Raw genomic sequence first — 15,806 nt, forward strand, 5'->3', positions numbered from 1 at the left:
GCTAAACTCTGATGTAATGCAACACATTCTTTTGTTTACATTTTCAAATTTTTCTTGCATCATTTGAAAAAAACAGTGAATTGAAAAGCTATACTTATATCGAAACAATGCCTACAGTCCAATGGAACGTGTCCATCGACAATTTCGAGTATTCGCTGTAACCCTGATGTTTAGAAGGAAGAAAAGAAAGTATGATATCACATTCATTAAATTGTTTCCTCGAGCTGATGTTAAACCTCGGCACTTTTTGGACGCATAGCTTTCGGTAAAATAATATCAAAAACGAGAAATTTATTGATACCCACGCTGGTTTACTTTTGGAAAGTACTCAATTTTCGTTCTCCTTTGGCAATCCATTTGTTCATAGGCGGATCTAGGAAGGGGGCACGTGCCCCCCAGACCCTTAAAAATATGCAAGATTTTTATTGCGGTCCCGTTATCATTGCGTTCGTTTTGTATTACGAGGTATCCTTGTGCCCCCTCCAGAACAAAATCCTGGATACGGCCTCGCTTAGGTCACCCCCCCAAAAAGAAATCCTAGGTCCGCCCCTCCATTTTTTTATCGTTTACCGGAACTAGCCACAGAGATAAATTTTACGGAGTCACCCACAATGCAAAAATTGCACAAAAATTCTACAGAAAAAAATTGATTCGCCATCCGAATTCGTCGAAGGGAATGATTTTTTTCTCTGTGGAATTTTCGCGCTATCCATTTGTTGCTTTGCCATGGAGAAATACGGTGTCGACGTCTTCAAATTGCTCCGTTTGCTTTTTATTGCCCAACAAAAGAGAGAGTCTCTACGAGTTACTCGATGGGTCGTGGTCAATGCATTGTTATGCGAAGGCGCAGCTGTGAATGCATTCACGCCTGGACTCGCCTCCATTGGCCGTTAATCACGTGATCGACTCCACCCAACTCAAATTTTAGAATGGAGTAGAAGGCTTTGTCGATGTGTTTTTCTTTTTTTTTTTTTTTTGAACGGCTTGGCAGAAGCAAGATAATAATCATTTTAAGAATTGAGACGATAAGCACGATGACTGACCGCGAAGCTGATAGCAAACGGTCGTATGTCTCCCCTTTGAATCCCAATCATTTCATTGGGTCAAATGAGAATATTTTCCTCTTTAGTTAGCAGAAATATAGAAATATGGCATGACGGGCGAAGATAAGCTATCAAAGGGGTGACGTGAGGAATTTAATATTAGTTTTAATCGAAGGAAATGATGAATGGACTGGATTCAACTGTAATTCTTGAGCTATCCGCCACTTCTATGAAGCTAATAAGATAACATATATTAACATGGGTATGTGAGAATTTATTTTCCACTCTTCTTTGTCATAAATGAAGATTTTTATTCAATAATGGTTACCGTACATTCAAAAATACTATATAATTTTTATTTTATTAGTTATATTCCGCATTATTTTTATAAAATTCTTGCTATTATTGCTGAGACAACTCTCATATTATACCCTTAGAGCATGAGCGTTTATGGCTTATTGAAGGAAAGTTATTAGTCTTTTTAAAGATAGAAGCACTTTTCGTGTTTTTAACGGATATAAATCAAAATAATCAATTAATAGTAAGTAGTAGTAACAAACACCGGAGAGATGTGGAGATTTATAAAAGTAAAAACAAGCATAATATCTGCGGTAAAGTTCTGTTGCAAATACATAGTTAATACGTGGATTTGTGAAGGCATATTGCAGAAGAATATAGAAGGACCAGAATTGCGGATAGTAGAAGGTATAACACAGAATTATAGAAGCTAATATTGAATGAAAATTTGTACCACGTTCTTTTGTATTTTTTCCAATCATTGAATAGTTTTTAGTTCCTACACTCCTCAGAAACACTATTCAGGTGCTGCTCTCAACAGGTTTATCAACCTTAATTATGTCTTCTGGTGTCTCAAATATTTGAGAGATTATAGAAGTTGTTTAAGATCAATATGAAAGCAAAGCAAACCTTTCGCACGATAAAAAATTATGAGATTTACATTATCTTGCAAAAATGCAAGCCCAAGAATTCTATAACCTTTTGTACCGGAGATGATGACGAAGAGTGATTAAGATTTCCATAGTTTTTGCTTACCAAAGGGCTCCTCGTTGACATACATACCTGAACTATGACTGTGTCTTTCGAGTCCCCGTCTATCCTAAAGAGCATTATCCTTTCGTTTTTTTATTTATATTATAAATTTTAACTGCATTTGAAAAAGGCCAGATTGGCGCCCCTGTGATGCCACACTACGTGACGTCACAGGGACATAGTTTCTAAACGAGTAGATAGGATTTTTACATCGTCTGAGATTACCAATGCATGCATGAGGCACAGAGCTCAGGAAAACGTTTCTTATTAATCACCAATTAAAATTTCCTATGGTCGGAAAGTTTCCTTCGTTTGATAGGGTATTAATAATCCTTATTTAAGCCAAGCCCTATCTGCTAGTGGGGTACTCTACTACCCGCTAGCAGCCTGCATCGTAGCGGCGCTCAAAACCTCGCACCAAGGAGGCCTCACACGGCGTTAGCTAGAACCAGAATGACGTCACACGGGCTTTCTCCAGTATTTATACGTAGCCGTCGAGTTTTCACGCCATTAAAAATTTTCACTTTTCATTTGATCGCGAAAAATAGATATCGATATTTAAAAATCCAAAACCATGAAATACGCACTCCAGGAGTAATAATCTTTCGATTTAGGCAATAAAAAAATAATAGGAAACCACCCTATTGATATCAGACCGATCCTCTGTATCTTTGCCATCAGTGTGCCTTCTGATGAAACTCTTGCCTCTCACCATTCGAGTTGAGTAGGTTGTCAAGGTAAGTGTAGTGTGTCGACTCCAAAAGTTATTGCGTTTTTGATTTTTTTTTCTCTTTAAAAAATATAAAATATAGTGCTGGAGGCTCGAGGATTCAAATTTTCGACAATTTGAATCGAGAGCTCAGCTAGCTAACCACTACACCACGATGACCGTTGGAAACCACTGTGAGTGTTGTACTTACAAAGGCGATAAAATTTCGGAATCCATGGTCGGCAGTGGAGAAAAGAAGGGGGTTTAAACGTTTCTATGATTAAATGTTTTGTACCCTATGTCGGCTTGCCATAGTGTTATCGTTATTACCTCAACATCAAATTTCATCTATATTTGCATAATGCCCAACGAGTCACCTCTAGGGTGTCTGGCAGGGGGTGACCAATCACCAGCATGCAGCATGCAAGAGGATCCCCACATGCACAACAGATGGTCATAAAAATATTTCGCGCGAAAACAAAATATACGACCATATTCATGCAAAGGCAAAACATTCCACCGGTTAGTTATTCCTAACTTACTCAAATAACCTTAATTACTAATTTACTAGCTATTACTTATGATTTGACCTTTATGAACATTTGAAAACTATCGGCGAAAGATTTTAATCGGCTGTTTTCTATATCCCTTTCTATCGTCACTTTGCCCATGGGTAGAGCAGTTGAGCAGCCATTTGTAAGCTAGCGATCGAATGGATGCAACTTTAAAGCATCGGGTCTTTTGAACCGCTCGCTCCGTCATCACCGACGAGTTCAACACATCGGGTTATCTCTCGCTCCCTCGTGGGGGCAGTGGTCATCGTTGACCTTGACCGATCCTACGAGCAAACTCGGTCTGGCTGAACGGAAAACACTTAAAAGCCATTCACGGAAACAGCTGGACTTTAAAGAAAAAAAGGAACGTGCACTTTGTAAACAGCCGTATCATCAAAGTGGGAGAATAATTTTTTTTCGTTTCCCGTTTCTCTGCACTCTGACCTCGTGACATCACACATATCGACATATCCATGCCATACCGTCGACTCAGTGCTTGGCTTTGCACCATCGAGAGTGGCAGTTCTCTCAAATCGCGTGCAGCAGTATTGCTATAACAAGACTGCGCACTCACTCTCCATCGCTTCTAACTACGTTTTGGATATTGCTACCATCGCACAACTACCACTTCGCCTGTATTAGTCCTTAAGTTCTCTATAGAAGTCCAGCTGGAGTGCTTGTTTCTTCGTGGCTTCTCGATGGATCGGTCAACGAAATCTCTCCTCATCGGTCTGATCGCCCTGGCAATAGCCTCATCGCCAGGCCTGGCGTTGATGTTCAGGTTGTCCAAGAACCAGGGATATTTCCACCCTGCCAGGCTGGATCTCGAGGCCGGCGAAGCAATCAACATCTTCTCCAGCTACGGTTACCTCCGGGAAGGCTTTCACATCCTTCCCACGAACGCCACCGAGCCCTGGGTCATCAGGATGCCAACGCTGAAGCCGCTCAAAGACGTTCCCGTCCAGAACGATTCCCTGGATCACAAGGGGGACATAGAGTTTGAGTTCTGCTCGGGTCCCAAGCAGCTATTGCACGCATACTTCCGTCACTTCTCCATCGACGGGATTCCGAGAGTTTGGAACTCCTTCCTGATCGGCTGGGATCGGGACACGTTCGCGAGGTTTATGGGGATCAAGAAGCACTTCTTGAGCAATTCCTACAGTTACGTTCTCGTCAGGATACTCCGTAGGGAGAAGAGTGGGTCTCTGTCGGGCGATGAGGGACCCTCCCTGACCGATGCCGCATTTCACGAGCTGGGGAACATCACCGTTGGAGACGAAGCGGGAGTGCTGCGCTTCTTCGAGAAACACGGCACCCATTACGTCGACAAGTACACCACGGGTGGGCTCATGTACCAGGTTTATGCCTACAGCCGGAAGAAGTTCAACAGCTTAATCAACCAGCTGTCGAAGAAGACGGTCAAAAATTGGCCCCCTTCCTATTTCGACTTTGTTTTCTCGCCCTGGTTTTCGGATCATTCTGGGGAAGTAATGGTGGCCAGTGGAAACTCGTCCATTCTGGATTGGATGCATCAAAACTTGAACGCCTCCTTCTTCATCTACTCCCATCACTCCCTGCTGAACGTTTACAGGGACGATAGCCTGATGCACGAGCTTGCGACGATACTCGGTGAGGACGTCATCATAGAGTTGAAGCTGAGGACGATTGTTCCGGCAATCAAGGACGAAGAGAAGCGTTTGTGGGTGGAAGAGATCCTGATGAACCGTCTAGCACTCTGGGAGGTGGGAATATGAGCGAAATTTTGTGCTAAAAACCGTGTGCTGTGATAGTATAAGGTCGCTGCAAGGGTGAAAAAATTGCAGGGACTGTGTGCATTCATAAAATCGACGAATGTGACCCCATAAAGTTTAAGCAATTAGAGGCCCATACCTCCGGTTGCCTTATTGATACCAGTGGCATTTTCTTCTGATAGAATGTTTTTGCAGGTCGCCTCGCCACGATGGAATTATTTTGAGTGATTTATTTCGTGTGTGTCATCACGTCCACAAAGTTTCGGCCAGAGTTTGTAATAATTGGTGGTGTGAAAAACAAATACTTCTACCGTAACAAACACAACAGTGTTTGTATCATGATCGGGTTGACACGATCGTGTCATGAATGTGGAAGTAATCAAGTGATTATTTTTTGCTCAAGTGTGATTTTAAGGGTTTAATTTATTATTGCTTTTTATTTATTTTCAGGTGCTCTACTTAAATTTAGGATAGCCTATGCTTTTCAATATTTGTGCCATCTGGCAGAATGATTTTTTAATTTGAATTGATAAGGTATTTTTTGATCTATAAAACTCTTCTTCAACTACAACTGAGTTCATAATTTGTGCTATATATATTTACCAAATCCGTATTATATGTAAACTTCCGATTTCCCTGAGTGTGAGTAATTATGTGGGTTATTCTGTTGCCTTTGGTTCACATGACGACGCATTTTAGCAGAATATTTTGCAAGCCAAGTATTTTGAACTCCAGTCAGTAATTATTCAATGTTAGTCGTTGGCAGTGTTTACATATTTTGATTTAAGTCGTAACTATACGTAGTTATAATTTCTATTTGTTCCTCGAACAAATTTCAAAGAATGATATCTTCTCTCGGAAAAATGTTAATTATCATTTTACTTTTCCGTACTGCATCCTTATTTCACTTTATTGTTATTGACGCATAGAGTAGTAATTACCAAGGTTCAGCAAATTATATTTAAACAAAAAAGTATATTATTTGAGGAGGATTGCGATTAATAAAGTGAAGTAATCGACAAGACCGTGAATTGAAAAAACTCGCTATCCTGGAGTGCTCATTCGAAATTTTTCACAACCTTTATCTCGCAACTGTCCTCCTACTATCGTGTTGTAACGTCAGAGAGGTCGATCATATGGAATATCTTCATATGTCAAAAAGTATGATTAATGGGTTTCAATGCCTCGCTTTGGCAGTGACGTCAGGAGGAATCATATTATTAAAACTAGTTCAGATCATAATTCATAACAGTTCGGCGTTTTGTAGGAAAGATTGTTCGATCTGCGTAACATTTTGTAATAGAGCCTCTATTCTTGTGAAGTGTAAGGTTTTAATGTTTTTTCGTTCGTTAGTTACCAGATAAAATTTAACTGCATATATTGAGTCCACACTTCCAGTGGCGTAGCCGCTGGGGGATTTCCGGGTTACTACCCCCCCACCCCCCCACTTAAGACTTTATTTTATATACGGCCTCGTTGGCGGCGGGGTAACGTCCTCGCCTGCCAAACAAGAGGCCGCGGGTTCGAGTCCCGCCTGGGTAGGTTTTCCCGGTCCAGTGCATGGTTGTTCGTGTGCGTTTACTTGTTACATTTGTTGAATACCCCGGTATAAAATGCCCAGTAAGAACTGTATCCGGTGGTTTGAGAATAAAATAAAAATAAAATATACCTTATTTTAATAAATACTCGAAATAAATACTGTTTTTGAGTCCTAAAAATCACGTTTTCAATGTCAAAAATCCCTAAACTTCCCCGGACACCCCTTTGCCCTGGGGTGTATGGAACACTAGGGTGGTCCTTATTTTTAAAGTTTTCGAATTTCTTTTGGGACACCCCCCAGTTTTGTTCCATTTGGTGAGAAAATAAATTATGAAAATTATTTTTGCAATCGGATGCCGGGAAAACGTGCGGCAATGCACTTAAAGTTTTGAAATTTTGGTATTTTTGGGTGTTTTTCGGACATAAGTGAATATGATGTCACCCTCGGACTATTCTATCACTTTTTTGTCTTTTACAACGACTTTTTAGACATTTGCAGAGTATCAGCTCAAATTTCTTTCATTTCTGCCCCTTGGTTCCCGAGATATCGCACCGAGAGTGAGCGCGCGCCACCCCAATCGCACACTTTGAGTGGTACGCGGGTTGCATATCCTCATTTTTTTATCATTCTCACTCGTCGTAAAAGCATAAAATTCTTTAGATGAACTTTAAACTTCCTCAATATAACTTTGAATGTTATATTAATCACTTTTTATTGCCAAAACGGGCTTAGTAGCAGTGGCTTATTCTCCATATCTTAACCTTGTAATCTAAGTGCTTCTGTCTATATTCAGAGTATCATTTTTGAGAGCTAACGCCCGGAATGGTACATGATGGTGCATCTTCTTGCATGTATTTCTTTGTCATTGTACAAGGTCTGGGTTTCAACTTATGAAAAAAAATGAATTTTTAAAAATTAGGGCCACCCTAATGGAACACACCTCAGCCCCAACCCCCTTCCCCATTTCAAAACCGTGGCTACGCTACTGCTCTTTTCCACCTCTAATCAATTATCAATGCCATATTTTCCTCTCGCTCATTGACCGTAGGAGACTTGGCCAGTGGCTTATTTTGTGGGTATCTATCGTGAAACTACCTTGTCTGTATGTGTTCCAATATTTTCAAGGGGCAAGTTACACTGGCAGGACTCGAACCCGCGACCATCGATACAGCAGGCGAGGACGTTATCCCGCAGCGAGGGCGGTATTGACTTTAGAATGATAGTTTTGAAAAAGTTTTGTCGTAGTAGTTTTGATACTGAAACGTAAGCAATGGAGGTTCGTTAGAAGCTTCGTTCGGTGGCCTTTAACTATCGAAATTTTATGAAATAGAGCGTGTGGTCTTCATTTCTACGGATACTGAAGTCTTCTGACTTCTTTTCATCCTTGACGTATTAGTGTAACGCCCTTGCGTTCGTTATTTGTTTTTATTTATAGTTTATATGTCTAAGACTTGCTCTGGTCTTCTAAACTTATATCTCAAGTTGTCTTTATATGATATTATTTCTTGAATTGCTTCGTTCTTTTTTTCCTCCAGTTCGTCAAAATACTTCACAGCTATTTTTCGCACCACCTCTTTGGCTGTAGTTACTTTACTAATAGTGTACACCGCTCCAGAGAAAAAGAGCATTAAATATTAATGCTCCAGTAAATATAATGCGTGATAAATTTCGGCGAAGTTGTCTTATGGGGGAAGGAGGGTACTTAACGGTAATTCTTTTAGCCGAGCCAATGAGCTAGAAAGTGTTCTCCCGTAGCCAACCGAAATTTATCACTACACTCTCCCTTTTCCTTTCCTGCCCATGGAGATACGGCCATCGCAGGAGTCAGCCCGCTCCCCACATCCCTTTCCACGTTATCGATATTATGGAGAGAGGAAATGGCCATTGACGCCTTACTTTACGATAGGTCTCCATCTTCATTATATGTAGCCTGAGACCGCTAACATAGATGTTTATAAAAAATATTATGGGAAGATATTTTTATCCATAGGTACTTTGCTGAAGTGAAGGAACCAAAGAACAAGGAGCCTGCTTGGGAATTTAAAAAAATAGGGATTTGTAAATGTTGTACTAAATATTTTTGCGCATCTAACTTCTGGGAAAAAGTCTTAATAGGTCGTATTACACCAGTAACCGGTCTTTTTTCATGACGTATTCTTAATAGGATTTGTATATATGATGACGTGGAGGAGGCCTTATTGTGAATTATGAGGGAAATTCAGAAAATGAGGAGAGACAGCCCGAACGCTTCTTAATTACTGCGTGGAAACCTACCTAAACCATTGGAACACTTTAATAATAATAATTACTACTGTTCAACCTATGATATCATCTTGAAATTTTCAGGGAATAGAGAGCACACCTCTGTTAACATTAACGTGATGATTATTCATTATCTCTCTCAACATTTACTTTGTCGTCCCATTGATTTCAATTTAACATCTGACGTCTCAATTTCAACTAATAGTGATGATTTAGCTCGGGTGTAACACAGTTCACGGATTAAATGATTCTGTTCCGGATTCAAAAATATTTTATGCATCCTTGACTTGCTACTTAAAGAGACCCTCTTCGTAAAAAAAATCTAACCCATGTTCGGTTAAGTAAGACTGGAGGCGTTCGAGATGTGGGTATGGAGAGTAATGAGGAAGGTGAAGTGGATAGAGAGGAGGTATGACGAAGTGCCGGAAATGGCGGGTGAGGAGCGGCAGCTTCTAGATGAGATACGGAGGAGACAGAGGGTATGAATCGAGAGAGTATTGAGGGGGTAGGGATGTTGAAAAAGGCGTTAAAGAGTATTTTGGTAAATGAGGGAGGGGAAGGAAAAGAATAGGATTTTTAGATAGAATGAGAGGGAGTAGGCCTTACAGTGAATTGAAGAGGGAAGTAAAATCAGGGGGAACAAGCGTAATGGAATCGAATTTTTCTATATTTAAATGAGCACTAGCAATTTTCCACGATAATAAACTTTTATTCCAAATTTGTTCGCTATTTTTACCTTATATTTATTTTTTTAAATTGTGCCTTGAATATGATGTAGTAACATCGGAACCTAGTTTGGAATAAAATTTTATATTCGTGGAAAATTGCAAGTGTTTATTTCAATAAGAGGGAAGTCCATGGAGGGAGGAGTAACTGCCAATATACTCCTTAAATACTCCATGGAAATCTACCCTAATAGGTAGAGTACCTTAATGATAATAATAAAAAATATATTGCTAAGAGTCCGACTAGGTGAGATAAAGAAGTAGGTTGGAGACACAGACGAAATCGGAGAATGTCGATGGAGGCTTTCGCGGGGTGGTGCAGCATGCGTAGCAAGGTTTTCGGGTTGACCTTCGCGTCGTTTTAACTTCATGACGACAGTTTCACCGACGTTGCTGCTGGCTTCTTCAAGTTCGTTTTTGCCCGTCTTATATAGGCCTTGGCTTGGGCTAGGTGCGTTCTGATTGGTCCATTTGGGTAAGAGTCTCTTCCAGGTGTTTGAGCTCATACGAGAGACCATCGAAATAGAGAAAACATCCACATTCAACAGGGAGGGCAGCTATTCGCCCTCAAACACCTGGAAGAGACTCTTACCCAAACGGACCAATCAGAGCGCACCTAGCCCAAACCAAGGCCTATGTAATACGGGCAAAAACCTGCATCAAACACTTCGGACCTGAAGACGCCAGCTGCAACGCCGGCGAAACTGTCTTCATGAAGATGAAACGTCGCGGAGGTCAACCCGAAAACCTTGCTACGCATCGGAGAATGTCGTTAAACCCATCGGATGCGATCCGCTCCCTTTCTTTACGTCCTTGCCCAAGCCAATCGACTTACGTCCGCATCGTTCGTTAGTCACTTTCGACCGAAGGGAAGTGAAGATGAGTTAAGGGCCCTATAGGTTTTCGAGACGGCAAGGGTTTCTGGAGAAATGGAGAGAGATTTCAGGGTAGGTGGGGGAGGATCATCCCCTCTTGAACCTCCGCCAACAAATCGAGTGTGGGGAAAAATGATGAGTTTCCGGTCAATATTTGTATTTCTTCCGCATCTACTCTCCCTGTTAACTCACTCCACGAAGGGCGTCTCGGAATGAGCTCCAGCAATTTATTTCCTCTTTTTTTTATTTGCCGTATTTGGAATGGTTTCAATGAAGATAATGTCCCGAATGCCGTTTCACGAAGTGGCATTCATTTCCCCCGTCCATATCCCAATTCCAGCATGTCAGGAGAGATGGAATGAAGCTATATTTTTTCTTGTATATTCTCTCCAGTCCCCTTTTTTGAGCTAAAAATATGGTTTTGCGTATTCAAGAGTTGTTTTTTTTTCAATTTTATGATATTTTTACGGCCTTTCCTTATATTTAACTGAATCTGTATTGTTAAAAGTCATTTTTCATCTCCGCTACGTCACTTAGCCCTTTCAGATAAAGCTTCCGATTCAATTCACACCAATTCAGGATATTGTGGATGTTTTTTTACGAAAACTATAAATTTAGCCGAATACGCTGGATTAAATAGTATTTACTCTCAGTTGGACGATATATTATTCTAAATTCAATTCGTGTAACTAATTTTTAATCATTACACTTATAAACGGAGCATAAGTATTAAATCATCTACGATCTTAGGGCTTCTTTTTTAATGCCGTTGCGTACTTTAATAGAAAAAATGAATAAATGCCACTTTTCCTATCCAAATATCTCATACTCATTCATCACCAAGTATTTTCTTTGTGTCAGAAACTTCGATTAAGTTTTTATCTACTAAGGAGATACTGATTGTTTGAAAGGTAATTTTCGTGTTTCTTATAAATTCGTAAGGCCTTTGGTGACTTTTTCACAACGGAGGTCGCCTATGGAAATTTATCTAGTTTCGTTAAAATTATATATTATTAGATTTTATTCCACTTTCGATAAAAACACGAGTTAACACTAGAGTGCCCGGCTGGGTCAATTTGACACAAAAGGGAATATTGATGTTGATTATTTTTAAAGGAAGACAAATTTTAGACTTATATTTCATGACTTTAATTGTTTAGTTTTGTTTACGACTGTGCAAAAGTTAGACCTGATATTATTGTTTTTTTTTCTATTTTTTCTCATCACTTATACCCGGATGGCTCATTTTAACCCAGACTATCAATCCATTTGAAGCCTTTCTACTGTTCCTTTGCGTTCATGTTTTTATACTGATTTTTGTCAAAATGTTACTGTATTTTTTTACCTGATGCCATCTGAAATTCCTTGTACCTACCAAAACCCATTAGAAGATAAGTGATAGGTATTCACAAATTTTCGAAGCTAGTTTCCCAAAACTCCAAATAACTTCAAATTGTTGAAAAACTACAACTTTAATATTTTTCGTCTAATTAAATTTTCTACTTCCCTCCCAAATGCTATATAAACAATTTTAGTAAATAAACTTGGAAGGAATTTAGTATTTTGAGTAAAATATGCAAACATGGTCTAATTGGGTCAAATTGACCCACTCGGGGCATAATAGGGTGTAAGGATTGGCCGGGCATGCTGGTGTTAAGACCTTTAATTTTTCAAAATTCAGGAACCATTGCTACGCTAATACCGCTCTGCAGCTGTTTGCTCGTAATTAATCTACCTCTTGCTCGTGTCGTCGCCATAAGAAGGTAACTGATGTTCCTCCTAATCTTCTTCCTGCTCTTCATCACCCAGCCTTTTGCTTCGCGTGACATTGCTTCAATCTTGGTATCTCTCATTTACGCCCCCGGCTTTGTGCCGGAGAATCAAGACCCCTTGGAGACAAGCTTCGCTCGGAAGGGGGCTAAAGTTGTACCCTGTTTAATAAGCCCACATTACTTTCTTCTTAGCCTCCCTCATCTTGCGTGCTTGTGATCTTAGGTGCCGACATCTTCTCCAGTCTTCTATCTACTTCTTAATTTCTGAGAACCTTACAACGCATAATGCAAGAAGGCGTTAACCCTTAACCAGTGACGTGAAATATTTGATACACTACCAGTGACGTGGGGTCTGGGAGACCGCAATAAAACAAAAGATCGCAAAACTTGCAAAACCATTTTACTGTTTAGTTTGATGTTTCTTTGACTGCTCAACTATTATAAAACTTATATTTAATATTATGCATTCCAAATACGAACCAAACTTTTTGAGTAAAAATTGTTATTTGAAACAGGATCAATAAACTGATATCAAAAACACTTGAGATATTATTATTACTATGGTACTTTTTTAAATTAAGTACTTAATTATCCACGTTATTCAACTAGAAATGCTTCCTTGTAAATTATTAATTATTATTATTCATCATCATTAGTCAACAATCCTAAGATTGGTTTGACGCAGCTCTCCATTTCTCTCGCCTATCCGCTAATCTCTTCATAGCTACATATTTATTCTCTTTTACATCCTTTAAAACCTGTCCGATATAACTCATTCGGGGCCGTCCCTTGCCCTTTTTCCCTTCCACTTGTCCTTCAACGATTGTCTTCATCAGACCATCGTGCCTCAAAATGTGGCCAACTAAGTTGTCCCTTCTTCTGCTTAATGTTTTTAGGAGGCTTCTTTTTTCTCCTACTCTCCTTAGCACTTCCTGGTTACTCACACGGTCAATCCATTTTATCTTCATCATTCTTCGGTAGCACCACATTTCGAATGCTTCCACTCTTGACTTCTCTGCTGCTGTCAACGTCCAAGCCTCGCTTCCATAGAGAAACATACTCCATATGTAGCATCTTATGAATTGTTTCCTTACTTCTATGTTGGTATTTTCAGCTGTAAGAAGATTCTTCTTTTTGTAGAAAGCCCTCTTCGCCTGCGCTATTCTACTGTGCATTTCTTTCTTGCTCCGTCCATCGCTGGTAATTCGGCTTCCCAGGTAAGAGAACTCGTTCACCTCTTCAAGCTTATGCTTTCCTAGGTTGATGTTTGTTTTAGCCTCCTCTCTTTTACTGCAAACTAATATCTTTGTCTTCTTTTTGTTGATTTTCAGCTGATATCTGGCCATTGTTCTTTCCATGTTTGTCAACGTCTTCTTCAAATCCTTCTCTGTCTCGGCTATGACTGCTATGTCGTCAGCAAATCGCAGCATACTAATTTTTTCTCCGTGGATATTGACACCCGAAGCTTTCTGCTTGATTTCGTTGATGGCTTTCTCTATGTAAACATTAAAAATTAAGGGGGAAAGCGCACAACCTTGTCTTACCCCTTTTCTTTTTCTCGCTTCTGCACCGTTTGGTCCACATTTGATCACAGCTAATTGGTTTTTATACAAACTATGAATAATTCTACGATCATTGTAGAGTACGCCGATTTCTTTCAAAGTTCTAAGTATTGAATTCCATTCCACGTTATCAAAGGCCTTCTCTAAATCGACAAATGCTATGAAGGTTGGTTTGTTTTTCTCCATTCTCTTCTCTATGATCATCCTAAGAGCCAAAATGGCTTCCCTGTGCCCCTTCTTTTCCTAAATCCGAATTGGCCCTCATCCAGGAGTTCTTCTGCTCTTCGTTCAATTCTCCTGTAAATGATTCTTGTCAGAATCTTCGACGCGTGTGTCGTCAGGCTTATGGTCCTAAATTCTTCGTACTTCTCAGCTCTCTTCTTTTTGGGTATGGGAATGATGATGTTCTTCTCGAAGTCACTAGGTAAATCTCCTGTTGAGCACATATCGCAGATAGTTTTATACAGTTGAGTTAAGACCTTTTCTCCTGCATTTTTTAGTAACTCTGCTGGAATATCATCTATTATTCTTGAAAAATCACTGAGAATTGTTTTTAACAACTTTTTGAATAATTTCCAACAGCATTGCGTTTGTTAGATTTCCAATTTAGTAACGTGAGGTCTCACAGACTGCTACTCAAATTCAGTCACAAATTTTCAGAAATAAATAATAAGAACGTTAAATTTTAAGAGTGCTATGTCCTCATTATGCAAAATTAAGACGCTCACGAGGATTATAGACGTTTTGAAATAGCAATATTGAAAATACTCTTAATTTTAGAAACGCAGCGGTTTCTGAGACCGCACGTCACCGGTTAAGGATTAAACTCCTGCTAAACTAGCCGAGTGTTTTTTTCGCGACGTATCACCAGCTTGAAATTTGATAATGAAAATGAAATTTTTCCTTTGTATGAAATACAGAAAATTTATATTTTAGAAATTATGAGGTAGGATTTCAGGCGCAGGCAAAGGTTGGCAAGGGACGTTGACGTATGCACTGAAATACCAAGATGATTGTTTGAACAGTTAGTACATCACCTAGGGATCGAGAACGCTGAGTCATATGCAATGAAGTTACTAGTTTGGCAAAATATATTTGATGCTTATATATTGTACTGAGAAGGGGAGACCACGTACCTTGCTCCGCCTTTTTCAATGCCGTATTTTTTATGCCCTTTGGAATGGTGAACACATCTCTGAACTAGTAGTGGTTCCGTTAAATGGCCCTTAATTTGGCTGTAATTAATTAATTTTCATGCGGTACTTTTCACAGATTGTATACTATTTCAAAATATTACACTCGTGGGAAAATGGGTCAGAAGGGGTAGTGGTAGCGTATACGACTCTTACCCAAGGGTTCAGAGTTCGCGGCTTTGTCATGGCAGTATATTTTGTTTCCTTCATTGTGATCACACGGAGTCAAGCTTTTCATTACTTTTAATTGCAGCAAGCACAGACATAAGACGATTTTTTTATCATCATTATGGCGTTTAGGTATTTAAACAGTTTCATTTCAAACGCAGAGGTATGACGACTACACCTGCTACTCTCCTCAAAAACATAACGAAAGATTGGAGTTGATTAAGATAAATTACCCCTGGAAACTACTTCTTACGGCCATTTTTGAGCAGGAATAGCATCTTCCACATATTTCAGCAACTCCTTGTTTGATATGCAAAGGCCGTAAGCTTATTCGAGGAGGAGTTTTTGTAAGCTTACGCGAGACGTAAGTGATTGAATTCACGAAAAAAAATGTAGCAGTTCATAATTAGAGCCTTTCCTTTTTAGTTGTTAACGACTGGTATCGTAACACCCATCGCTACACGCCCAGCTGCAGGGAAGTATGTAGATTTAGATTCACTCCCTGGATACGCTTTTCATTTGTCACAAAATACGAAGGATCGAGGTAGAATGATGAGTCCTTGTAATGATCTATCCTCATTGAATTATGTTGCCCTCCGAAT

General features: G+C 39.7%; 2 protein-coding genes across 2 annotated transcripts in view; both read left to right on the forward strand.

Annotated features, from left to right (window-relative positions):
* LOC124163049 (leucine-rich repeat-containing G-protein coupled receptor 5) overlaps positions 1–15,806 on the forward strand; it is a 287,787-nt gene that overhangs the window by 17,797 nt on the left and 254,184 nt on the right. The window lies entirely within an intron of this gene.
* On the forward strand, positions 3,841–5,678 carry LOC124161998 (torso-like protein). The gene has a single exon (XM_046538308.1). The coding sequence runs from the start codon at positions 4,055–4,057 to the stop codon at positions 5,108–5,110; it is 1,056 nt and encodes a 351-aa protein (XP_046394264.1). The 5' UTR covers positions 3,841–4,054; the 3' UTR covers positions 5,111–5,678.

The sequence above is a fragment of the Ischnura elegans genome, chromosome 7 (assembly GCF_921293095.1).
Source record: "Ischnura elegans chromosome 7, ioIscEleg1.1, whole genome shotgun sequence".
NCBI classification, from domain to species: Eukaryota; Metazoa; Arthropoda; class Insecta; order Odonata; family Coenagrionidae; genus Ischnura; species Ischnura elegans.

Bases quoted from the DNA above. Each gene is read 5' to 3' on its own strand.
- LOC124161998 (XM_046538308.1), top strand. From the start codon at position 4,055: ATGGATCGGTCAACGAAATCTCTCCTCATCGGTCTGATCGCCCTGGCA.